The sequence below is a fragment of the Cyclopterus lumpus genome, chromosome 6 (genome assembly GCF_009769545.1).
Source record: "Cyclopterus lumpus isolate fCycLum1 chromosome 6, fCycLum1.pri, whole genome shotgun sequence".
Classification (NCBI taxonomy): domain Eukaryota; kingdom Metazoa; phylum Chordata; class Actinopteri; order Perciformes; family Cyclopteridae; genus Cyclopterus; species Cyclopterus lumpus.
In genome coordinates this window covers 21,732,644-21,759,309 of record NC_046971.1, presented here as the reverse complement: position 1 = coordinate 21,759,309, position 26,666 = coordinate 21,732,644, and the positions used below count along the sequence as shown (strand labels likewise).

At 41.4% G+C, this 26,666-nt stretch overlaps 1 protein-coding gene and 1 pseudogene across 1 annotated transcript; both read right to left on the bottom strand.

Annotated features, from left to right (window-relative positions):
- Positions 1-3,575: 3,575 nt before the first annotated feature.
- On the bottom strand, positions 3,576-14,169 carry LOC117731899 (myosin heavy chain, fast skeletal muscle-like). Its single transcript, XM_034534449.1, has 39 exons — positions 13,963-14,169; positions 13,744-13,887; positions 13,493-13,649; positions 13,372-13,399; positions 13,187-13,283; positions 13,004-13,096; positions 12,854-12,917; positions 12,674-12,772; positions 12,478-12,581; positions 12,214-12,352; positions 11,998-12,116; positions 11,405-11,554; positions 11,135-11,305; positions 10,744-11,044; positions 10,541-10,611; positions 10,365-10,452; positions 10,118-10,235; positions 9,909-10,032; positions 9,363-9,499; positions 9,024-9,279; positions 8,697-8,939; positions 8,434-8,610; positions 8,206-8,351; positions 8,023-8,113; positions 7,539-7,928; positions 7,305-7,431; positions 7,102-7,220; positions 6,818-7,014; positions 6,442-6,625; positions 6,167-6,332; positions 5,931-6,055; positions 5,521-5,829; positions 5,227-5,430; positions 4,990-5,115; positions 4,729-4,899; positions 4,536-4,640; positions 4,341-4,436; positions 3,716-3,847; positions 3,576-3,596 (listed from the first exon to the last, which is right to left on the bottom strand). Exons 1-39 carry the CDS (start codon positions 14,167-14,169, stop codon positions 3,576-3,578), a joined length of 5,796 nt encoding a protein of 1,931 aa, XP_034390340.1.
- A 1,733-nt stretch (positions 14,170-15,902) lies between these two features.
- On the bottom strand, positions 15,903-25,985 carry LOC117731900 (annotated as a pseudogene).
- Between the last annotated feature and the right edge of the window lie 681 nt (positions 25,986-26,666).

Genomic DNA, 26,666 nt, shown 5'->3' with positions numbered 1-26,666 from the left:
GCCTCCTAGACGCCTCCCATTAGAGGTTTTCCGGGCATGTCCAACTGGTAGGAGGCCCCGGGGAAGACCGAGGACACGCTGGAGAGAATATATCTCCCGGCTGGCCTTGGAACGCCTCGGGATCCCCCAGAATGAGCTGGAAAGTGTTACGGGTGAGAGGGCCTGCTGAACCTGCTGCCACCGCGACCCGACCCCGTATAAGCGGGTGATAATGGATGGATGGATGTTCTGTAATCTCTGCCTGTCTGACTGACATCTCTCAGTGGATGTCCGCACACCACCTGAAAATTAACTCAAGCAAGACTGAACTTCTATTCCTTCCAGGAAAAGGCTCTCGTACCCACGACCTGACTATTACCTTCAACAACTCAGTGTTGGCCCCGACTCTGACTGCCAGGAACCTCGGTGTGACTCTTGACAGTCAACTCCCTTACTGCCAACATTAATGCACGCTCCTGTAGGTACATGCTGTACCTCATTTAAGAATAGACTTAAGACTTTCCTGTTTGATAGTGCTTATAGTTAGAGCTGAATCAGGTTTGCCCTGTTCGAGCCCCTAGATATGATGCTATAGGCTTATAGGCTGCTGGGGGATGTTTTAGGATACACTGAGCACCGATCTCCTCTTCTCTCTTTACTTATGGATGAATTTACATCACTCCATTGCACCTTACTAACTCTGCTTTCTCCCCGGAGTCTTTGTGACTTCACATCTCATAGGGTCCATTGGACCTGGTGGTGTCTGATGCCTGGTGAGCCTGCCTCCCGCGTTGGCCCTGCTGATCGGCCCGCCCCCCCTCCTCTCTACCTCCTTCTGTTTCATGGATTGGAGTTCCATTCATACATTCTGTCATATTCATGTAATGTGTTGTAACTCTGTAATGCTGTTCACATCTATTGCATCCGTCCATCCGGGGAGAGGGACCCTCCTCTGTTGCTCTCCTGAAGGTTATTTTTGGGGAGTTTTTCCTGATTCGATGTGAGGTCCTGGGACAGGGATGTCGCATGTGTACAGATTGTAAAGCCCTCTGAGGCAAATTTGTAATTTGTGATATTGGGCTATATAAAATAAACTGAATTGAATTTAATTGAATTGTACAGCATCAGAAGAATACGACCCCTTCTCACTCAGAAGGCGGCACAGGCTCTGGTCCAGGCTCGGATCATCTCGCGGCTAGACTACTGTAACTCCCTCCTGGCAGGTCTACCTGCTAATGCCATTCGATCGCTACAGCTCATCCAGAATGCAGCTGCTCGACTGGTCTTTAACCTCCCGAGATTCACCCACACTACTCCGCTCCTCCGCGACCTTCACTGGTTACTGGTGGCCGCCCGCATCCGCTTCAAAACATTGGTACTTGCGTACCGTGCTGCGAACAGATCGGGTCCAGTCTACATCCAGGACATGGTAAAACCGTACACCCCAGCTCGTTCACTTCGCTCGGCTTCTGCCAATCGGCTTGTAGCTCCGTCACTGCGAGCTAAACACTCAACAAAGTCACGACTGTTTGCTGTGCTGGCTCCTCAATGGTGGAATGAGCTCCCCATTGACATCAGGACAGCAGAAAGTCTCTACACCTTCCGTCGCAAAATAAAAACACATATTTTTCGACTATACCTTGAATAGGGAACGTAGCGCCGTAGTAGCACTTTAGTAGCACTTAAATGGCTCTTACTGATAGCACTTTGTAGTTTCACTTTATTGAAGAAATTGTACTTTCTCGATTCTTGTTGTTCTGAGTTTGTACTCATGGTTGAATGCACTTATTGTAAGTCGCTTTGGATAAAAGCATCAGCTAAATGACATGTAATGTTATGCGCTGTGGGGGAAAGGCTTATTTGAAGAGCTACGAAAAGAGTGAAGCCCCAGTGGACAGGTAAAGTGCTGCAGGCATTACACTCTTTGGCGCCACCGTGTGCCAAGGCTAAAGTAGTGCAACAAAGAGTCAGATTGCGCTTCTGAGTTTGCCCAGAGTATTACGACAGTAGACACACATTTTGACAACCGAATTGATGCTTTCATGTATGTCATATAAGCAGAGCACATTGTTTATTTGTAGACCACATTAACTCCACGATCATGAACCTTAACTGACTATCATCTTTGCCATTAAATATTGTTAAACTTTAAATCATTGGATCATGAATTTTCCTGCGGCCACGGGACCCAAGGTTTTGAATTATTCTTTCATAGCGGTTGGAAGGGTGCAGAGAGGGCCTGCCTCCAAGTGCGTCGGCACTGACGGAGAAATGCTTGGACTGAGGGGATGCTGGCTTCCTGTTCCTGCCCAGGAAGAGTGGAGGCTGGTATCCACGGGCACACTGGAACGGTGGGAGAGCTGTGACTGGGTGTTGTGGGCATACTCCACCGACAGAAGTTGTTTAGACCAGGACGGAGGATTGTGGGAGGAGAGGCAGCATAACGCGGTCTCCTCATTCTGGTTCATGCGCTCCGCCTGCCCATTCAATTGCTGATGGAACCCTGATGACAGGGTGACCGTGGCCCCCAGTAGCCTGCAAAAGTAATTGTGGCCCCTGGGCAGAGACCAAATCAGTGGAATGGATTTCGAACAGTATTTCGGTCGTTTTTTTTTTGGAAGTAGGCAACTTGGGTAGTACAATGAGCCGAGCAGATTTGGAAAATGGATCAAAGACTGTGAGAATAATTGTATTACCGCCGGAAGTGGTGTGACGGTCCTCTGGCTTTAGGCAGGGCCTGCTGTGTGGGTGTGTCTTGCAGGTATTGCAGGGCGGTGCTAATCAGCATCACTGGGATCACCTGGCGAGAGTACCCGAGGGTATTTGTCTGCTCCAGCGCTCGAGGAACTTGATCTCCATCCCGTCGGCACCCCGTCGTGTTTACACTGTGATTCGCCGTGTGTAATTAATAAATGTTTGTTCCTTGTTCCAAACCCTGTGTGTCTCCCGTCTCTGTCGTGACCTGAGAGCCGGGCCGTGACAAGTGGGGGCTCGTCCATTGGAATCTAGTAATTGTTGAATTCGCTGTCGATCGGGCTCGTTAACGTGGTGAATGGGATGACGTCGTCGAGTTTGCTACGGAGCTGCGTTCTTGTGTCGTGTGGTGATTGGAAGCTGTTGTGGTACGCTGTGCGCTATTAGGGAGACATATGGTAAGGTAGTGGGATGTAAATGGTGGTTTCAGGGGAGTGTCGACCGGTGCCAAAGAGTTTGTGTGAGAGCACAATCCCCTGAAAGGTATAGCGGAGGTACCCCTTTGGGTTCGTCCGGTTAGTTTTTTCTGTTAGTGCTGCATGCGGTAAGCGTGGTTAGAGCACTTGCTCGGGATTCTGGGGGAATTTTTTTCTGGGGGGGAAAACCATTACAAAAAAATGTGTGTACTTTTATTGATAAAACCTGGTCAGTCGGGTAGTATATTACTTCTTAATACAAATTGTATTTCTGGAAAGTCAATTTCCTAGTCTATCTATTGGAAATGGAATACCATAGAAAGAAAAGGCAGACAGCAAATTTCAGTGAAATTGAAAAAGTTTATTTTTGAGAGCATATTTCACATCATATTATATGATAAGAAACCGCTAATCAGGTAGTGTACTTTACTCGGCAGCTTCCTTTCCCTATAAACACACAAAGACGGAGTTTGATTAGGTTGATTTGATTAATCAAACTTAACTCACATTAGCGTTTTGTGACGTGAACTGAAATTTGATTTGATTGAACAGAATTGTAGAGTTACCTTGCCAGTGTCACGGCTCTTTGCTCTCAGCTTGTTGACCTGGGACTCTGCAATGTCAGCACGCTCCTCAGCCTCCTCCAGCTCATGCTGAACCTTCCTGCACTTGGACAGATGAGAATTGGCCTGCTCCTCCTAGAATAACACAGACATAGTTTAAAGGTTACATTTCGGTAACATTTTGTATCATCTGTACAACATGAATATGACTGTTTACATTGACAAAATTACATTATATTATTATATATGTATTTGCTTATTATAATGTCAATTTTTCTTATTCATATTATTGCCTTTGAGTATCAGTTTTAGTTATTCTAAATTGCATTCAACAAATACATGTGACCATATGAATGTTTTTTTTTGTGACTATACCAAATTCATTCTCCAACCTCTCCACCACTTATTTTAGTATCAGATGACTTTAATAATGGTAGATAATATTATAATCAATAATGATAGTCAATATGATAATGAATTTGAACTTTTATGTACATTAATTTTACTTTTACATTGTATGTTAGTTCAAAATCATCATATCATCTACCTGTTAGTATTAAAGAGTAATATATCATTTTGCAATAATATGAAGTTTGCATTGTTAGAAGACTAAATGTTTTGTCCTTACCGCTTCCTCAGACTGCCTCTTGTAGGCTTTCACCTTGAGCTGCAACTTGTCAACCAAATCCTGCAGCCTGGCGACATTTTTCTTGTCCTCTTCAGTCTGTAATAGAAAAGATAGATGTGCAAGTTTAAATATTTCTAATGGTAAGTATATAGGATCATTTTGTCCTGTACATGTTAACTATCAAAGTGAATGTACCTGATAGGTGAGCTCCTTCACTCTCCTCTCATATTTGCGGACACCCTTAACAGCATCTGCTCCACGTCTCTGTTCACCCTCAACCTCTGTCTCCAGCTCACGCACCTTCAAAAAACAATAAGAAGATAAATCAGTATCTGTATTGTTTTAAAGTCCTGCTTCCGCTGTGCAAATCTTAACATGACTTTCTTACCCTAGACTCAAGTTTCTGGAGCTGCTTCTTGCCACCCTTCATAGCCAGATTCTCAGCCTCATCCAGACGGTGCTGCAGGTCCTTAACAGCGACCTCCAGGTTCTTCTTCATCCTCTCCAGGTGAGCGCTAGTGTCCTGCTCCTTCTTCAGCTCCTCAGCCATCATAGCAGCCTAGAGGAGACAGCACAACATGTTATTTTGCGATATCTTAAAAAAACACACATTGGAGTAAAAGTAAGAACAAATTCATTTTAAACCTACATCAGTGATGGCCTTCTTGGCCTTCTCCTCTGCATTCCTTGCTTCCTGAACAGTGTCATCCACTTCACCTTGGACCTGGACCAGGTCAGTCTCAAGCTTCTTCTTGGTGTTCAGAAGACTTGTGTTCTAAAAGATAAAATGATATTCTCACATAAGTCATCATATGCCTGATTTTTACGATATTGTAAATCTCATTAGACATTTTCATTATTGGAGAGATTAAAGGAGCTTGTTCACCTGAGAGTGCAGAAGTCCAACACGCTCACTGGCGTCCACCAGCTCCTGCTCTGCAATTTTGCGGCTTCTCTCTGTCTGCTCCAGAGCAGCTCTAAGTTCCTCAATTTCAGCCATCATGAGACCGTTTCTGCGATCCACCATGGCAGCTTGTTCTTTGAAGTCTTCCTGGGCTCTGAGAGCATCATCAAGGTGCAGTTGTGCATCCTAGTGAACAGATATCATGAACATATTCCCATGAATGCCCAAATGTCCCTGTACTGACCATAGTCTGTGAATCTCTATGTCTTACAATACCTTCAGCTGTGCCTGCACATTCCTCAGCTGCTTCTGGGACTCAGCGGCTTGACGGTTGGCGTGGCTCAGCTGAACCTCCATCTCATTCAGGTCTCCCTCCATCTTCTTCTTGATTCTCAGGGCATCGTTCCTGCTCCTGACCTCAGCATCTAGAGTGCTCTGCATGGAGTCAGCCACTCTTTGGCTGTTCCTCTTAATCTGCTCCATCTCCTCATCTTTCTCTGCCAGCTTCCTGTCCACCTCACCCTTAATCTGGTTGAGTTCCAACTGGACACGCAGGATCTTAGACTCTTCATGTTCCAGAGTTCCCTGACGACATCAAAGAATGAAATATTAATTTCTGCCTTTAAACCTTTTAAAGTTTGTCAAATGATTTAGAATTTTATTTAATTTTTAAAAAAATAACGTACCTCAGCCTCTTCAAGAGCTGTCTGGATCTCAGACTTCTCTGTCTCCACCTGCTTCTTGGACTTCTCAAGCTCATGGATGCTCTTGCCAGTCTCACCAATCTGTTCAGTCAGATCTGAGATCTCCTCTGCAGATAGATACATTTGTTTTGTATTGTTAAGCTTTAAAAATTAAAAGCTTTTGTGTAACATACACGTGTGTTCAATACAATTTAACTGTTAAATAATGTAGAGCTTACGTTGCAGATTCTTGTTTTCACGCTTCATGGTCTCCAGTTGATCAAGAGATTCCTCATAAGAGTTCTTCATCTTGAACAGCTCAGTGCTGAGAGAACGAGCCTCCTTCTGTGTTCCCTCAAGCTCTGCCTGACCCTCCTCATACTTCTGTTTCCACTCTGCCAACACCTGAATAACAGAATTACTACAGGTCAGTTGGTTATGTAGCACTATAGAGACAACTATATATCTATATTATTGTTTGAATGGCTCGGCCCCACAAAGGAAACAATGCTACCTTGTCAAAGTTCCTCTGCTTCTTGTCAAGATTGGCAGCCAGACCGTTGGCCCTCTCCACATCAATCATGAGGTCCTCCACCTCACTCTGGAGTCTCTGTTTGGTTTTCTCAAGAGAAGCACACTTGGAATTCACTGCCTCAATCTGTTCCTCAGCCTCCTGGAGACGCTGAGCCAGCTTTTTCCTGTTTGAAAAATTTAGATTTTGTCGCTCATTGAAAAACAAATAGTGATATATATATATATATATATATATATATATATATATATGCATTTATATCAAAGCAAATATTTATAAAATAATGCAGTTGCCAGTTGAGAATCCCTAAAACACCACTCTTCTAAATTGGCCATTGAATTGTTTGACTGTTACTCACTTGGATTCCTCAAGCTCCTCAGTGCGCTGAATAGCATCAGTTTCATACTTCGCTCTCCACTGAGCCACCTCACTGTTGGCCTTGGACATTCCACGCTGCAGCTCTGCTTTGGCCTCCTGCTCCTCCTCAAACTGCTCCCTCAGCAGATCACAGTCATGGCGAGCTGATTGCAGTCCATGGGCAAGAGCATTCTTGGCCTGTTGTAAACATTATTCATGAATTTACAACATTTCTAGAATCCAAAACAAATAATACCAATACACACTTAGTCAAGGGTTTCTTACCTTAACCTCTTCTTCAATCTGTCGCTTCAGCTCCTCAATCTGCTGTGTGAAGGCCTGTTTGCCTCTGGTCAGCTGGGAAACAAGAGCTTCTTTCTCCTCAACTTGACGGCTGAACTCACCTTGTGTGTAAGAAGTCATGATATATTAGTTCATGTTACATTTCTCAATAACATGCACAACATTCAATGATATCTTGTAGCTACCATTTTCTGTCAGGAGACGTGCTTTCTGTGAACTTGTGTCATTGATCTGACGAACATTTTCATCATTCTTTGTCTTCAATTCGCTAAATTGGTCCTCAAGAGTACGGCACATCTTTTCAAGATTTCCCTAATGAGGAAAAGAGAGATGAGATCAGTGGTCCTATTTCATTCATAATATGAAATGCATTATTATCTACATTCATTTGGAAAATAAAATCGTAATGCAATGTGTACCTTTGCCTTAGCAACATTCTCCATGTTGCTGGAGAGGTCATCGATCTCCATCTTGTATTCACTCTTTTCCTTCTCAAGCTTCTGCTTAACACGCTGGAGGTTGTCAATCTGTTCTCCCAGCTCCGCAACGCTGTCAGCCTGCTTCTTGCGAAGAGCAGCAGCAGTGGCTTCATGCTGCAGAGTGGACTCCTCGAGGTCACGACGGAGCTTCTGGAACTCAGCCTCACGCTTCTTGTTCATCTCAATCTGAGCAGAAGTGGCACCACCAGCCTCCTCCAGCCTCTCACTGATCTCCTCAAGTTCCCTGGAGAGGTCAGCTCTCTGCTTCTCAACCTTGGCACGAGCAGCACGCTCAGCCTCAATCTCTTCCTCCAGTTCCTCAATGCGGGCCTGTTGAATGTAGGTGTAATTTTCAGTAAACTTTCACTTTTGATACACAATAGGAAATGGGTGCAGTAATGTTTTGTGTCACACAATATTTCACCTGAAGTTCCTTGATCTTCTTCTGAAGCTGAGCACCCATTGACTGCTCATCTTCAATCTTGCTGAGGAGCTGACTGCATTCAAAGTCCTTCCTGTAAAAATTAAAGATAAAATACATATAGTTAATGCAGTTGACCATCACTTTCAAAATAATGGTTGTTATACAAATTCAAAAGAACTTTACTTTTTAATTTTCTCATCAGACTGCTGCTTGTCATTCTCAAGATCCATAACGGATTCCTGGGCCAGTTTCAGATCACCCTCAAGCTTTCTCTTGGCTCTCTCAAGGTCCATACGCAACTTCTTTTCTTGCTCCAGAGAACCTTCAAGCTGAACAAATAAAAACATGTTTTATTCATTCAAGTTCAAGAACAAGGTTTCTTTTCCAATCCAAGTGTCTTGGTAAACTTACATCATCCACTTGCTGCTCAAGCTTGGTCTTGGCCTTGGTCAGAGTGTTGACTTTGTCTTCCTCAGCCTGCAGGTCATCAAGAGTCTGCTGATGAGCCTCCTGAAGGGCTTTCTTTTCCTTGGTCAACTTAGCAATGCTCTCATCCTGAGAGGCCATTTCCTCGGTCAGATTCTTGACCTTAATGTGCAAGAAAGATCTCATCAATAATAGCGCTCATCATTATCATTTCACCTAATATGCTGAACAGATAATACTTTACAAACCTTGTTCTCAGTGGCATGTTTCTCCTTCTCCACTTTGGCCAAGGTAAGCTCCAGGTCATCAATATCCTTCTTGAGCTCAGAGCATTCATCCTCCAGCTTTCTCTTTTTGGCAGTGAGCTCAGCATTGATTTCCTCTTCATCCTCCAGTCTCTCAGTTGTCTCTTTGAGTTTGGCCTCCATCTGGATCTTGCTCTTGATAAGACCCTCACATCTCTCCTCAGCATCTGACAGATTCTCTGATTCCTAGTCAATTTAATGCAAATAGACGTTAGCACAGAAACAATGAAGAACTCACAACTTTTTTGATGTCTTTTGATGTGAACTCACAGATGCCACTTGCAGCTGCAGATCATTCTTCTCCTGCAGGAAGGACACCATCTTCTCCTCCAGTTCCTTCTTCTTTGCCAGGGCAGTAGCCAAGTCAGTTTTCATCTTATCATAGTTCTCCTTCATGTTTGCCAGCTCCTTCTCAGTTTCAGCAGTCTTCAGCAGAGGCTTGATCTTGTAGTAAACCTTCATCCATGGCCAGTGTTTCACATTCATGAATGAGCGGACGTTGTACTGGACGGTATAGATTGCTTCCCTGCAGACAAGAAGTAGCTGTTAGGGACAATGTTGTTTCTGATTTTTTATAACATCATTCAGAATGAGCTGTTTTCAACATGCCTCCTCTCAGTCATCTTCACAAACTCCTTTCTCATGACGTAACCACGGCACAAAGCTTGAGTCATGGTGACCAGTGATGCCAGTTTTTCATCTCTCATCTCCTCAAGGGTACCCAGCAGACCCGCCTTGAAGAACACCTGAACAAACAAAAAACAAGTTACAGGTAGGTTGAACTAAGGAAGTGAAAACTTGTTCTGGGACAAAAAAACGTCTTCAGTCTCTGGCCCTTTTTGTAAATGATTGTTGCTCTAACATTTGATTGAAGAATCCAAACTGAAGCAGTTGTTGATGACTTTTGGCCCCAACCATCAGTCCCCTACTCCTCAGTACTCTAGGAGTAACCACTGTAACCATGACAGGTCCTTAAGCATACAGTCATAAATTAGCATAACAAACATTTGGCTAATGGGTCCAGCAGAATGCAACATTAGCTGTGGACTGACAAACAAAAAGATGCACAAAAAAAAGAATACTCCATACTGGACTGAACAACTTAACCTCCTTGCTAATTACTCTTTCGTTAAAGAAGGAATGCAAAGTGCTTACCTTGGTGTGTCCAAATTTGTACTCATCATGGTTAACATCAATAGACCCAAGCAGCTTCTCTGAAGCCTTCTTGTTGTCAATGAACTGGCCCTCAGGGATGACACCGGCATTCAGTACCTTGTACCTTTCATGAGAGAGTTAATGGTCATTTTGTGACCTTTTCATGTCAGTAGTCCACATTAAAATTCAATGAAAATATCTATTGATACCTCTGCTTGAAGTCAGCATAGAGAATTCTGCTGGGAAAACCTTTTCTGCAGATTCTGATACCCTCCAGCACACCATTACACCTGAGCTGGTGGATGACCAGGAAGTTCTCCATCAATCCTGTAAAAAATAAATACTTTAATTCCCTATTTGAATAAATAGTTAGTCTCTAGATGTATAGAAACCATACCAACCAAAACACACAAACCACTACTCAAAAACTCAATTGAGATAATGTCCTCTATGTACCTGGAGTCTTTGACTCATTGGGAATCAGGCAGCGCACAAAGTGAGGATGGGTGCTCCTCAAGTTAGTCATCAGCTTGCCCAAGTTCTCCTGTAGATCCAGAGTGGTGTCTTGTCAAGGCATGTTGCAATTGTGTATAAACTGAGACATAAGAAACATTTGCAATGTTAGGCCTTACCCTAAACTGTGAAGACACAGTCTGCATGGAACCACCCTTCTTCTTGCCTCCCTTCTTGCTGCCACCAGTCTCTGTTGATCATTTTAAGTAGATATGTTTTCTTAGAACTACACATTCAATTTATATCATTACATGCTATAGTTAAAAATGTACAGTATCCATAACCTTGAAATGTGTTTAGTTTACTGTAGCTATAATCATACCTTCAACTACAGGTGGATACAGGACAGGCAGCAGTTTCACATTGGATTTCTGGTACAGCTGAATTACAGAGTCATTCAGTGGATCCTTGTTCTTGTCCAGCCAGCCACCGATATTGTAGTCCACGGTACCAGCATAGTGCACCAGGGAGAAGTGGGCCTCAGCCTTGCCTTTAGCGGGCTTTGGCTTCTCAAATGCTTTGTTTTTGCCAAGATGCTGGTCATACAGCTTGTTCTTGAAGGATGTGTCTGTGGCCTTGGGGAACATGCACTCCTCTTCAAGGATGGAGAAGATGCCCATTGGCTTGAAGAAAATGCGAAGAAGTATTTCATTAATTAATGCATTAAGTCAAATTAAGGCAAATTATGTAGAATCACAAAATTAATTTATTACCCTTTCAATCAGCTCAATGCAGGCAGCCAAGTCCATGCCAAAGTCAATGAACTCCCAGATAATACCCTCCTTCTTGTACTCCTCTTGTTCCAGGACAAACATGGTGTGGTTGAAGAACTGTTGCAGTTTCTCATTGGTGAAGTTGATGCACAGCTGCTCCAATGTGTTGAACTGCAAGGACACACATAATCATCAGAACCTCTTTATGTTAATAAGAATGATTCTGTTATTAAAAGTATTGGCTACTGAATTGTGGGAATTTAAGCTTACGTCAAAGATTTCAAATCCAGCGATATCCAGGACACCAATGTAGAACTGCCTCGCCTGTTTAGTGTCTAACATCTGGTTGATACGGATGACCATCCACAAGAACATCTTCTCATAGATAGACTTGGCCAGCGCAGGTACTGAGTTATTCACCTGTATAAAAATAACGATATTTGATTAGTTAACTGTTTGTCTAAAATAATGGATTATTGGTGTTTTTTGAAGTCATTCTAATGAAATACTTTTTTACAAAAAAATCAATTAACTTCAATTAAAAATGTTTGCACCAAATCACAAATTTACCCCAGAAGGCTTTTCAATTTGTACACATACAACATTCACTGTAAGGACCTCAAATCGGTACAGGAAAAGCTCTTTTAAAGGGGAGAGATGAATAAGTAGAATAAGTCAAGCACATGATGGTGCTTGACTTATTCTAAATTCAGCATTCAATAAATAAAACTCTTTGAAATTAGTAACACTTAGATGGCTTTTATTTGATCTAGTGATCCCTGTACCATATTATTTTAGTGTAACTAATATAATGAATCTATTTACAAATAGCAGCTTATTGGATATTGATAATTCATGTTTACCTGAGGTACAGTCTGTCCCTTGGTGACATACTCATTTCCGACCTTCACTCTGGGATAGCACAGAGCTTTCAGCATGTCAGCAGAGTTCAGACCCAGCAAGTACGCAACCTTGTCAGCATCTGAAAATAGTTCAGTGATTTCCATCATGATATGAACAGAAACCATTGTAATCAAGAACTGTATTTATCTTAATACTGTTGTTCCCAAACTACTCACCCTCTGTGCCATCAGGCTCAGCCTGCTCCTCACGCTGCTTTTGCTTGAACTTCATGTTACCATGGTGGAGCACAGCGCCTGTCATCTTGTAGATGCTCATTTTTTCTTCATTAGTGAAGCCCAGGATATCAATAGCATTCTGAAATGACAAGAGAAAAGATGTTTCCACTCAAAACATAATTACTTTAATAAATGAACTTAAAAGACTAGTTTTGCTTGTATTGCAGAATACACAATTATTTGTTTGAATTGAAGATCACTCACATCAGTGGCTTCCAGCTCAACTTTGTCATCAATACTGGCCACAGTGATCTGACCCATGCTGCACATGGGGAAGTCGTAAGGGTTGGTTGTGATGAGGGCCAAATCTGGTGATCAAAAAAGGTTGACAACGTCAATACTTTTGTTTCATATGAAAACTGTCAGTAGGTGAAATGTTGCATCAGCGCATTCTGTTTACCAAGCAGCTCAGGTATGTGGGCTGTCATCATCTGGTAGAAGATGTGGTAGCCTCTTTCCTTCTCCAGCTGGAATGTCACTCTAGACTTCTCCAGCAGATCTACAAATATTGTTCATAAGTAACAGATAGGCCAATTATCAAATCTAGTCATTTGTATGTACCAGAAGTATTATTACTTACATGTCTCAATATCAGCACTAGCCAGTTTGCCAGTTGTGCCAAAGTGGATTCTGATGAATTTACCCTGTTTGGAACAAAGAGATGTTAATGTCCCTCTCCATGGACAATCAGTAAGGCTTCTCACATGTGTAGAAATTGTTTCATACTTACAAAGCGAGAAGAGTTGTCATTCCTCACAGTTTTGGCGTTACCATAGGCTTCCAGCAGGGGATTGGCTGCAATAATCTGATCCTCCAGTGAACCCTATAATGCAGTATTATAAGTGATATCAGCAAATGACTGTAACATGTTCCATTGGCAAGGAACCCCGAATTGTATTCATCAGGAATATACCTTTGATGCGTCCCTCTTTGGTCCACCAACTGAGATAGTTGCAAAGTACTGGATGACACGCTTGGTGTTCACAGTCTTTCCAGCACCAGATTCTCCACTAGGTGTAGACAAAGACTTATAAGAATTTGATCAAGATATTGGACTATCCTCAACAAAGTCAACAATTGCAAATGTACTAAACTTACGTGATCAAGACAGACTGGTTCTCCCTATCTGTTAAACAAGAAACAAAATAATTAACTATGTTTCACTGCAACACAAACCTCATATATTGATATATTCTACATTGTTATGATTATGACTTACCAGTTGCCATGAACTGATAAGCGTTGTCAGAGACAGAGAAGATGTGGGGTGGAGCCTCCATACGCTTCTTGCCTCTATAGGCAGATACACATTCAGTGTCGTACACTGGGAGCCACTTGTAGGGGTTCACCGTGGCACAGAACAATCCAGAGTAGGTCTGAAAGTTATCATAAAGATTGAACCGTTAACATTATGTGTCCTACAAATAAAGTAATTTTCAATATTTATGTTTTTTATTTAGATTGACTTACGTAGATCATCCATGCTGCATAACGCTCTTTGAGGTTATACAGCACAGAGGCTTCATTGAGATGGGTCATCATGGCCATGTCCTCAATCTTGTCATACTTGGGAGGATTCATTGGATGGACGTCAGCTTCTTTAACTGTCTTTTCCTGAAAGATGACATGTGTCACAATGAGATCTGATCATATTGGACTCTCAGTTGGCTCTGACTTTATGATACCAACCTCCTTAGTATCCAGGACTGTGACGGTGACTTTGTCACCATCTCTCTTCAAGATTGTCGCCTTCAAGTACAGCTCCTTGACATCAGTTACGTAGCAGGCACTCTTGGCATCAAATGGTCTGGTTTGACCCTCAAGTCTCTCCTTCTCTGGCTTCCGGAGGTAAATGGCAGCTATGCCATACGTGGCCATCTCCGCGTCGGTACTCATGGTGGCAACTTATGTCTGTTAGATAATTACAAAGGAACTGCCATCTTAGACTGATGTTTTAAGTCCAAATAATTTGCATCACTTGAAATATATAAAGAAATCCACCTTGAAACCCTGTCTGTGTATGGTTATAGGTGGTCTTCAACTTTTTTTTTACCCAAAGCAACTTACAATCATACAGGGAGCAATTCAGGGTTAAGTGTCTATACACCACAGAGACTGTGCTGGACCACCCACCAAGAGACATCGGCTAGTGCAGGGATCGAACTGCCGATCCCCCGATTGAAAGACAGACCTGCCACTGACTCACAGTTGCTCTTCACTTTACAATTTTACTTTAAAGTTAAGTCTTATTCAGACGTCATTGTTACAGAGAATTCATTTAAACATGTTGAGGTTTGTCAAAATGTTGGCATGAGAAACTGCAGACATTAAATGTATCAGAAATATTTTCCATATGTAATAAACGCTTACAAAGACAAATTCATCATTTAAAAGTTATCCTTACCTGACACCCTCTCTCAATCGTATTCACCAATCCTGTTCAATACAGATTTTGTTATTTAAGTAGGTATAAAAACAAAATTCATGCAACAGTCATTTCTATTAACATTTCCTAAATGAAGAACACATTCAAATTGTGTCAAGCTTAAGAGAACATGTTTTACCAGGCAGGAACACAGGTCTTCACTGTCACAAATGGTTGTGCCCCCAAGTAGCCTTTATATTGAATCAGGTTTTGATGACGCAGTAAAAGTTATATATGGTATACACACCAAATGTGGTAAGGCACTGCCCACTATAACACATATGCTGTAATTATATCTGATGTTTCAAGGTTCAGTTGATATGGCCAGGACTTTTGCTTCATCATTACTTCAACAGAAGTTTATTTTAGGCTCTTGAAGAGCCTCTTCACTTTAAAGAAGGCAAACTAATTTTAAAATACACCATGTTTTTTTTGCTAAACATTTATTTTAAATACAAATATTTCAAACTTTTTTTCAAACTTTTAATTTTTTATACAAATGTTCAAGTTACAGAATCTTATTGCGATCAACAATTTAAACAAAATAATATAAGTAAGTATTGTGAAGTAATTTATATATACATGTACATATATATCTACATATGTGTGGAAATATGAATATATATATATATATGGATATTATTTTTTATTTTTTCAGTCTTAATTCAGTATGAGTCATCATAGCAATGAAAAAGTACAGAAAGAATCAGAAATGTAAGACACTATTAATGCAGAAAAAATATTAATCAATTAAAAATTAAGATTCTTAAAGCAGTATCAGTTTGTCCACTTATTTGGCTACTCATCTCTTTTATCTGAAAGAACAACACTGATCGTAGAGTTTGGAGGTTGATTATTCTCTGAAAGGTTAGAATGTGCTCTCTGTTAAACATTCTTACGAAACTCGTTAACCTTCTCTCTTCCACTTTAGCTAGACGTGTTTTGATCAGATCCGAAGGTTAGGGTATTTTTGGGATGCTAGAGGTCATTGAACTGTCTCATTCAAAAGTATTGGCCTCCAAAGATGTATATTGAATAAAGCCAACTATTTATTCATGCTCATGCAAAATGTTTAAGTTGAGATTTAAGTGACTTGGAGGACACATTGAGATCAAAACAACAAAGACAATGCAAGTAAAGATCAACAACTATTTTATTTCACATCATATTTTATGATTAGAAAAAAAACTTCAGTTGAAGTGCTTTACTCAGCTGCCTCTTTTCCCTGTAAAAACATGAAACAATTAATACATATAGAGCATATGCGCCTACAAACACATCATACTCTGGAATGGTATTGTCTGTCGTTAACCTTAAAGCTATTTCATAATTTATTTTCAGTCAAGACTTAAATATTACATGATTAACATTAAAAAGGTGGAATTTAGATTGATATAATTTTCATTAAACTAAATGTTATGATATTTACCTTGCCAGTGTCACGGCTCTTTGCTCTCAGCTTGTTGACCTGGGACTCTGCAATGTCAGCACGCTCCTCAGCCTCCTCCAGCTCATGCTGGACCTTCCTGCACTTGGACAGATGGACGTTGGCCTGCTCCTCCTGAAAAAAACATAGAGATTAACAGATTTGTAATGTCCTAATAAATCTGTCATAGTGTAAAGCTTTCATTGTTAGAAGACTAAATGTTTTGTCCTTACCGATTCCTCAGCCTGCCTCTTGTAGGCTTTCACCTTGAGCTGCAACTTGTCAACCAAATCCTGCAGCCTGGCGACATTTTTCTTGTCCTCTTCAGTCTGTAATAGAAAAGATAGATGTGCAAGTTTAAATATTTCTAATGATAAGTATATTGGATCATTTTGTCCTGTACATGTTAACTATCAAAATGAATGTACCTGATAGGTGAGCTCCTTCACTCTCCTCTCATATTTGCGGACACCCTTAACAGCATCTGCTCCACGTCTCTGTTCACCATCAACCTCTGTCTCCAGCTCACGCACCTTCAAAAAACAATAAGAAGATAAATAAGTATCTGTATTGTTTCAAAGTCCTGCTTCCGCTGTGCAAATCTTAACATGACTTTCTTACCCTAGACTCAAGTTTCTGGAGCTGCTTCTTGCCACCCTTCATAGCCAGATTCTCAGCCTCATCCAGACGGTGCTGCAGGTCCTTAACAGCGACCTCCAGGTTCTTCTTCATCCTCTCCAGGTGAGCGCTAGTGTCCTGCTCCTTCTTCAGCTCCTCAGCCATCATAGCAGCCTAGAGGAGATGGCATAACATGTTATTTCGCGATATCTTAAAAAAACACACATTGGAGTAAAAGTAAGAACAAATTCATTTTAAACCTACATCAGTGATGGCCTTCTTGGCCTTCTCCTCTGCATTCCTTGCTTCCTGAACAGTGTCATCCACTTCACCTTGGACCTGGACCAGGTCAGTCTCAAGCTTCTTCTTGGTGTTCAGAAGACTTGTGTTCTAAAAGATAAAATGATATTCTCACATAAGTCATCATATGCCTGATTTTTACGATATTGTAAATCTCATTAGACATTTTCATTATTGGAGAGATTAAAGGAGCTTGTTCACCTGAGAGTGCAGAAGTCCAACACGCTCACTGGCGTCCACCAGCTCCTGCTCTGCAATTTTGCGGCTTCTCTCTGTCTGCTCCAGAGCAGCTCTAAGTTCCTCAATTTCAGCCATCATGAGACCGTTTCTGCGATCCACCATGGCAGCTTGTTCTTTGAAGTCTTCCTGGGCTCTGAGAGCATCATCAAGGTGCAGTTGTGCATCCTAGTGAACAGATATCATGAACATATTCCCATGAATGCCCAAATGTCCCTGTACTGACCATAGTCTGTGAATCTCTATGTCTTACAATACCTTCAGCTGTGCCTGCACATTCCTCAGCTGCTTCTGGGACTCAGCGGCTTGACGGTTGGCGTGGCTCAGCTGAACCTCCATCTCATTCAGGTCTCCCTCCATCTTCTTCTTGATTCTCAGGGCATCGTTCCTGCTCCTGACCTCAGCATCCAGAGTGCTCTGCATGGAGTCATTCACTCTTTGGCTGTTCCTCTTAATCTGCTCCATCTCCTCATCTTTCTCTGCCAGCTTCCTGTCCACCTCACCCTTAATCTGGTTGAGCTCCAGCTGGACACGCAGGATCTTAGACTCTTCATGTTCCAGAGTTCCCTGAAGACATCAAAGAATGAAATATTAATTTCTGCCTTTAAACCTTTTAAAGTTTGTCAAATGATTTAGAATTTTCTTTAATTTTTGAAAAAATAACGTACCTCAGCCTCTTCAAGAGCTGTCTGGATCTCAGACTTCTCTGTCTCCACCTGCTTCTTGGACTTCTCAAGCTCATGGATGCTCTTGCCAGTCTCACCAATCTGTTCAGTCAGATCTGAGATCTCCTCTGCAGATAGATACATTTGTTTTGTATTGTTAAGCTTTAAAAATGAAAATCTTTCGTGTAACATACACGTGTGTTCAATACAATGTAACTGTTAAATAATGTAGAGCTTACGTTGCAGATTCTTGTTTTCACGCTTCATGGTCTCCAGTTGATCAAGAGCTTCCTCATAAGAGTTCTTCATCTTGAACAGCTCAGTGCTGAGAGAACGAGCCTCCTTCTGTGCTCCCTCAAGCTCTGCCTGACCCTCCTCATACTTCTGTTTCCACTCTGCCAACACCTGAATAACAGAATTACTACAGGTCAGTTGGTTATGTAGCACTATAGAGACAACTATATATCTATATTATTGTTTGAATGGCTCGGCCCCACAAAGGAAACAATGCTACCTTGTCAAAGTTCCTCTGCTTCTTGTCAAGATTGGCAGCCAGACCGTTGGCCCTCTCCACATCAATCATGAGGTCCTCCACCTCACTCTGGAGTCTCTGTTTGGTTTTCTCAAGAGAAGCACACTTGGAATTCACTGCCTCAATCTGTTCCTCAGCCTCCTGGAGACGCTGAGCCAGCTTTTTCCTGTTTGAAAAATTTAGATTTTGTCGCTCATTGAAAAACAAATAGTGATTGATATATATATATATGCATTTATATCGAAGCAAATATTTATAAAATAATGCATTTGCTAGTTGAGAATTCCTAAAACACCACTCTTCTAAATTGGCCATTGAATTGTTTGACTGTTACTCACTTGGATTCCTCAAGCTCCTCAGTGCGCTGAATAGCATCAGTTTCATACTTCGCTCTCCACTGAGCCACCTCACTGTTGGCCTTGGACATTCCACGCTGCAGCTCTGCTTTGGCCTCCTGCTCCTCCTCAAACTGCTCCCTCAGCAGATCACAGTCATGGCGAGCTGATTGCAGTCCATGGGCAAGAGCATTCTTGGCCTGTTGTAAACATTATTCATGAATTTACAACATTTCTAAAATCCACAACAAATAATACCAATACACACTTAGTCAAAGGTTTCTTACCTTAACCTCTTCTTCAATCTGTCGCTTCAGCTCCTCAATCTGCTGTGTGAAGGCCTGTTTGCCTCTGGTCAGCTGGGAAACAAGAGCTTCTTTCTCCTCAACTTGACGGCTGAACTCACCTTGTGTGTAAGAAGTCATGATACATTAGTTCATGTTACATTTCTCAATAACATGCACAACATTCAATGATATCTTGTAGCTACCATTTTCTGTCAGGAGACGTGCTTTCTGTGCACTTGTGTCATTGATCTGACGAACATTTTCATCATTCTTTGTCTTCAATTCGCTGAGTTGGTCCTCAAGAGTACGGCACATCTTTTCAAGATTTCCCTAATGAGGAAAAGAGAGATGAGATTAGTGGTCCTATTTCATTGATAATATGAAATGCATTATTATCTACATTCATTTGGAAAATAAAATCGTAATGCAATGTGTACCTTTGCCTTAGCAACATTCTCCATGTTGCTGGAGAGGTCATCGATCTCCATCTTGTATTCACTCTTTTCCTTCTCAAGCTTCTGCTTAACACGCTGGAGGTTGTCAATCTGTTCTCCCAGCTCCGCAACGCTGTCAGCCTGCTTCTTGCGAAGAGCAGCAGCAGTGGCTTCATGCTGCAGAGTGGACTCCTCGAGGTCACGACGGAGCTTCTGGAACTCAGCCTCACGCTTCTTGTTCATCTCAATCTGAGCAGCAGTGGCACCACCAGCCTCCTCCAGCCTCTCACTGATCTCCTCAAGTTCCCTGGAGAGGTCAGCTCTCTGCTTCTCAACCTTGGCACGAGCAGCACGCTCAGCCTCAATCTCTTCCTCCAGTTCCTCAATGCGGGCCTGTTGAATGTAGGTGTAATTTTCAGTAAACTTTCACTTTTGATACACAATAGGAAATGGGTGCAGTAATGTTTTGTGTCACACAATATTTCACCTGAAGTTCCTTGATCTTCTTCTGAAGCTGAGCACCCATTGACTGCTCATCTTCAATCTTGCTGAGGAGCTGACTGCATTCAAAGTCCTTCCTATAAAAATTAAAGATAAAGTACATATAGTTAATGTAGTCGATCATCATTTTCAAGAGAATGATTGTTGTACAAATTCAAAAGAACTTTACTTTTTAATTTTCTCATCAGACTGCTGCTTGTCATTCTCAAGATCCATAATGGATTCCTGGGCCAGTTTCAGATCACCCTCAAGCTTTCTCTTGGCTCTCTCAAGGTCCATACGCAACTTCTTTTCTTGCTCCAGAGAACCTTCAAGCTGAACAAATAAAAACATGTTTTATTCATTCAAGTTCAAGAACAAGGTTGCTTTTCCAATCCAAGTGTCTTGGTAAACTTACATCATCCACTTGCTGCTCAAGCTTGGTCTTGGCCTTGGTCAGAGTGTTGACTTTGTCTTCCTCAGCCTGCAGGTCATCAAGAGTCTGCTGATGAGCCTCCTGAAGGGCTTTCTTTTCCTTGGTCAACTTAGCAATGCTCTCATCCTGAGAGGCCATTTCCTCGGTCAGATTCTTGACCTAAATGTGCAAGAAAGATCTCATCAATAATAGCGCTCATCATTATCATTTCACTTAATATGCTGAACAGATAATACTTTACAAACCTTGTTCTCAGTGGCATGTTTCTCCTTCTCCACTTTGGCCAAGGTAAGCTCCAGGTCATCAATATCCTTCTTGAGCTCAGAGCATTCATCCTCCAGCTTTCTCTTTTTGGCAGTGAGCTCAGCATTGATTTCCTCTTCATCCTCCAGTCTCTCAGTTGTCTCTTTGAGTTTGGCCTCCATCTGGATCTTGCTCTTGATAAGACCCTCACATCTCTCCTCAGCATCTGACAGATTCTCTGATTCCTAGTCAATTTAATGCAAATAGACGTTAGCACAGAAACAATGAAGAACATGAAAAAGCACAACTGTCTTTTGATGTGAACTCACAGATGCTACTTGCAGCTGCAGATCATTCTTCTCCTGCAGGAAGGACACCATCTTCTCCTCCAGTTCCTTCTTCTTTGCCAGGGCAGCAGCCAAGTCAGTTTTCATCTTATCATAGTTCTCCTTCATGTTTGCCAGCTCCTTCTCAGTTTCAGCAGTCTTCAGCAGAGGCTTGATCTTGTAGTAAACCTTCATCCATGGCCAGTGTTTCACATTCATGAATGAGCGGACGTTGTACTGGACGGTATAGATTGCTTCCCTGCAGACAAGAAGTAGCTGTTAGGGACAATGTTGTTTCTGATTTTTTATAACATCATTCAGAATGAGCTGTTTTCAACATGCCTCCTTTCAGTCATCTTCACAAACTCCGTTCTCATGAGGTAACCACGGCACAAAGCTTGAGTCATGGTGACCAGTGATGCCAGTTTTTCATCTCTCATCTCCTCAAGGGTACCCAACAGACCCGCCTTGAAGAACACCTGAACAAACAAAAAATAAGTTACAGGTAGGTTGAACTGAGGAAGTGAAAACTTGTTCCAGGACAAAAAAACTTATTTAGTCTCTCGCCCTTTTTGTAAATGATCATTGCTCTAACATTTGATTGAAGAATCCAAACTGATGCAGTTGTTGATGACTTTTGGCCCCTACTATCAGTCCCCTACTCCTCAGTAATCACTGTATCCATGACAGGTCCTTAAGCATACAGTCATAAATTAGTATAACAAACATTTGGCTAATGGGCTAATGGCTAAAAAAAAGAATACTCCATACTGGACTGAACAACTTAACCTCCTTGTTAATTACTCTTTGGGTAAAGAAGAAAAGCAAAGTGCTTACCTTGGTGTGTCCAAATTTGTACTCATCATGGTTAACATCAATAGACCCAAGCAGCTTCTCTGAAGCCTTCTTGTTGTCAATGAACTGGCCCTCAGGGATGACACTGGCATTCAGCACCTTGTACCTTTCACGAGAGAGTTAATGGTCATTTTGTGACCTTTTCATGTCAGTAGTCCAAATTAAAATTCAATGAAAATATCTATTGATACCTCTGCTTGAAGTCAGCATAGAGAATTCTGCTGGGGAAACCTTTTCTGCAGATTCTGATACCCTCCAGCACACCATTACACCTGAGCTGGTGGATGACCAGGAAGTTCTCCATCAATCCTGTAAAAATTAAATATTTTAATTCCCTATTTGAATAAATAGTTAGTCTCTAGATGTATAGAAACCATACCAACCAAAACACACAAACCACTACTCAAAAACTCAATTGAGATAATGTCCTCTATGTACCTGGAGTCTTTGACTCATTGGGAATCAGGCAGCGCACAAAGTGAGGATGGGTGCTCCTCAAGTTAGTCATCAGCTTGCCCAAGTTCTCCTGTAGATCCAGAGTGGTGTCTTATCAAGGCATGTTGCAATTGTGTATAAACTGAGACATATTAGAAACATTTGCAATGTTTGGCCTTACCCTAAACTGTGAAGACACAGTCTGCATGGAACCACCCTTCTTCTTGCCTCCCTTCTTGCTGCCACCAGTCTCTGTTGATCATTTTAAGTAGATATGTTTTCTTAGAACTACACATTCAATCTACATAAACACATGCTATAGTTGAAAATGTACAGTATCCATAACCTTGAAATGTGTTTAGTTTACTGTAGCTATTATCATACCTTCAACTACAGGTGGATACAGGACAGGCAGCAGTTTCACATTGGATTTCTGGTACAGCTGAATTACAGAGTCATTCAGTGGATCCTTGTTCTTGTCCAGCCAGCCACCGATATTGTAGTCCACGGTACCAGCATAGTGCACCAGGGAGAAGTGGGCCTCAGCCTTGCCTTTAGCGGGCTTTGGCTTCTCAAATGCTTTGTTTTTGCCAAGATGCTGGTCATACAGCTTGTTCTTGAAGGATGTGTCTGTGGCCTTGGGGAACATGCACTCCTCTTCAAGGATGGAGAAGATGCCCATTGGCTTGAAGAAAATGCGAAGAAGTATTTCATTAAGTAATACATTAAGTCAAATTAAGGCAAATTATGTAGAATCACAAAATTAAATGATTACCCTTTCAATCAGCTCAATGCAGGCAGCCAAGTCCATGCCAAAGTCAATGAAGTCCCAGATAATACCCTCCTTTTTGTACTCCTCTTGTTCCAGGACAAACATGGTGTGGTTGAAGAACTGTTGCAGTTTCTCATTGGTGAAGTTGATGCACAGCTGCTCCAATGTGTTGAACTGCAAGGACACACATAATCATCAGAACCTCTTTATGTTAATAAGAATGATTCTGTCATTAAAAGTATTGGCTACTGAATTGTGGGAATTTAAGCTTACGTCAAAGATTTCAAATCCAGCGATATCCAGGACACCAATGTAGAACTGCCTCGCCTGTTTAGTATCCAACATCTGGTTGATACGGATGACCATCCACAAGAACATCCTCTCATAGATAGACTTGGCCAGCGCAGGTACTGAGTTATTCACCTGTATAAAAGTAATATGATTGGTTAACCGTTTTGATTACTGTTATATTTTAACTTATTCTAATGAGATAAATGACACAATACCCTTAACTCCCCCCCCCCAAGTTAATATAATTGCATTTAAGATGGCCCTACAATAATTCTGCACGACATATTTAGCATTTAATGTATACAACTCTTAGAAACATATTAATACATTCAACACTGATGTTGAATTTCTACATTCAACATAATTGTATTAGAACTAATATAACTTATCTTTTTTTAAATAGCAGCTTATTGGATATTGATAATTCATGTTTACCTGAGGTACAGTCTGTCCTTTGGTGACATACTCATTTCCGACCTTCACTCTGGGATAGCACAGAGCTTTCAGCATGTCAGCAGAGTTCAGACCCAGCAAGTAAGCAACCTTGTCAGCATCTGAAAATAGTTCAGTGATTTCCATCATGATATGAACAGAAACCATTGTGATCAAGAACTGTATTTATCTTAATACTGTTGTTCCCAAACTACTCACCCTCTGTGCCATCAGGCTCAGCCTGCTCCTCACGCTGCTTTTGCTTGAACTTCATGTTACCATGGTGGAGCACAGCGCCTGTCATCTTGTAGATGCTCATTTTTTCTTCATTGTTGAAGCCCAGGATATCAATAGCATTCTGAAATGACAAGAGAAAAGATGTTTCCACTCAAAACATATTCAACAAATTTAACAAATGAACTTAAAAGACTAGTTTTGCATGTATTTCAGAATACACCATTCTTTTTTTTTAATTGAAGATCACTCACATCAGTGGCTTCCAGCTCAACTTTGTCATCAATACTGGCCACAGTGATCTGACCCATGCTGCACATGGGGAAGTCGTAAGGGTTGGTTGTGATGAGGGCCAAATCTGGTGATCAAAAAAGGTTGACAACGTCAATACTTTTGTTTCATATGAAAACTGTAAGTAGGTGAAATGTTGCAACAGCTCAATCTGTTTACCAAGCAGCTCAGGTATGTGGGCTGTCATCATCTGGTAGAAGATGTGGTAGCCTCTTTCCTGCTCCAGCTGGAATGTCACTCTAGACTTCTCCAGCAGATCTACAAATATTGTTCATAAGTCACAGATAGGCCAATTATCAAATCTAGTCATTTGTATGTACCAGAAGTATTATTACTTACATGTCTCAATATCAGCACTAGCCAGTTTGCCAGTTGTGCCGAAGTGGATTCTGATGAATTTACCCTGTTTGGAACAAAGAGATGTTTAATGTCCCTCTCCATGGACAATCAGTAAGGCTTCTCACATGTGTAGAAATTGTTTCATACTTACAAAGCGAGAAGAGTTGTCATTCCTCACAGTTTTGGCGTTACCATAGGCTTCCAGCAGGGGATTGGCTGCAATAATCTGATCCTCCAGTGAACCCTATAATCCAGTATTAGAAGTGATATCAGCAAATGACTGTAACATGTTCCATTGGCAAAGAACCCCGAATTGTATTCATCAGGAATATACCTTTGATGTGTCCCTCTTCGGTCCACCAACTGAGATAGTTGCAAAGTACTGGATGACACGCTTGGTGTTCACAGTCTTTCCAGCACCAGATTCTCCACTAGGTATAGACAAAGATGTATAAGAATTTGATCAAGATATTTGACTATCCTCAACAAAGTCAACAATTGCAAATGTACTAAACTTACGTGATCAAGACAGACTGGTTCTCCCTATCTGTTAAACAAGAAACAAAATAATTAACTATGTTTCATTGGAACACAAACCTCATATATTGATATATTCTACATTGTTATGATTATGATTTACCAGTTGCCATGAACTGATAAGCGTTGTCAGAGACAGAGAAGATGTGGGGTGGAGCCTCCATACGCTTCTTGCCTCTATAGGCAGATACACATTCAGTGTCGTACACTGGGAGCCACTTGTAGGGGTTCACCGTGGCACAGAACAATCCAGAGTAGGTCTGAAAGTTATCATAAAGATTGAACCGTTAACATTATGTGTCCTACAAATAAAGTAATTTTCAATATTTATGGTTCTTAGTTAGATTGACTTACGTAGATCATCCATGCTGCATAACGCTCTTTGAGGTTATACAGCACAGAGGCTTCATTGAGATGGGTCATCATGGCCATGTCCTCAATCTTGTCATACTTGGGAGGATTCATTGGATGGACGTCCTCTTCTTTAACGGTCCTCTCCTGAAACATGTGTCTTAATGAGATCTGAGATCTGATCATATTGCGCTATCAGTTGGCTCTGACTTTATGATACCAACCTCCTTAGTATCCAGGACTGTGAGGGTGACTTTGCCACCATCTTTCTTGATGATTGTCGCCTTCAAGTACAGCTCCTTGACATCGGCTACATAGCAGGCACTCTTGGCATCAAATGGTGCACTTTGAGCCTCAATTCTCTCCTTCTCTGGCTTCCGCAGGTAGATTGAAGCTTTGCCATAAATGGCCATCTCCGCGTCCGTACTCATGGTGGCAGTTTACTCTAAAGTATTAATAAATAATAGTAATCATATTACTTTAAAATCCATTTGAGTGAACAACACACAATTACCAAGTTCAATTAAAGGATCAACATGTTCCTTTTAAATTGATTTCACTGTTCCTCATTAGAAATCGTTTTACAGACTAAGTTGACAGTGATTAGATTAATATTAACTTGTATTTTTGCCAAACTTGCATGACCTTGCAACTGAATGAAATGTTTCCCATATGGTACATACAAATTAGTATAGTGGAAAGATGTTCATACCTGACCCAATATATTTGAAAATGTTGATATATTCCACAATCCTGTAGGGAACATATATATTTTCAGTTATAATGAAGATTTGAAAATATTCATTGAACAAAAAGCATTTTCTCAAATAATGAAGACATTCTCTCAGGCAGAACATATGCTTACCACAAGCTGAAGTCTCCAGGGGTCTTCTACCACACGTCTCTGTCCTTCTGGACTGCTTTTATTGAACCTGGTTTGCTGACGCAGTAATAGTTAAATATGGGCACATGCCAAATGTGGAGTGTGCCACAGGCATTGATTAGAACAGGTGTTGCTAGGACATATAGCTAATGCTTGGGATTCCAGCCTGCAAGGCCAGTCATAATTATCATATCAATCAATAAGATAAATAAGAGGGGTACAGATGTAG

Coding starts and splice junctions, on each gene's coding strand:
- LOC117731899 (XM_034534449.1), bottom strand. CDS start 14,169: ATGAGTACCGACGCGGAGATGGCCACGTATGGCATAGCTGCCATTTAC. Junction 13,400..13,492: donor TTATCAGTTCATGGCAACTG/GTAAGTCATAAT, acceptor CTTGTTTAACAG/ATAGGGAGAACCAGTCTGTC. Junction 7,432..7,538: donor AGAATGTTGCTAAGGCAAAG/GTACACATTGCA, acceptor TTTCCTCATTAG/GGAAATCTTGAAAAGATGTG.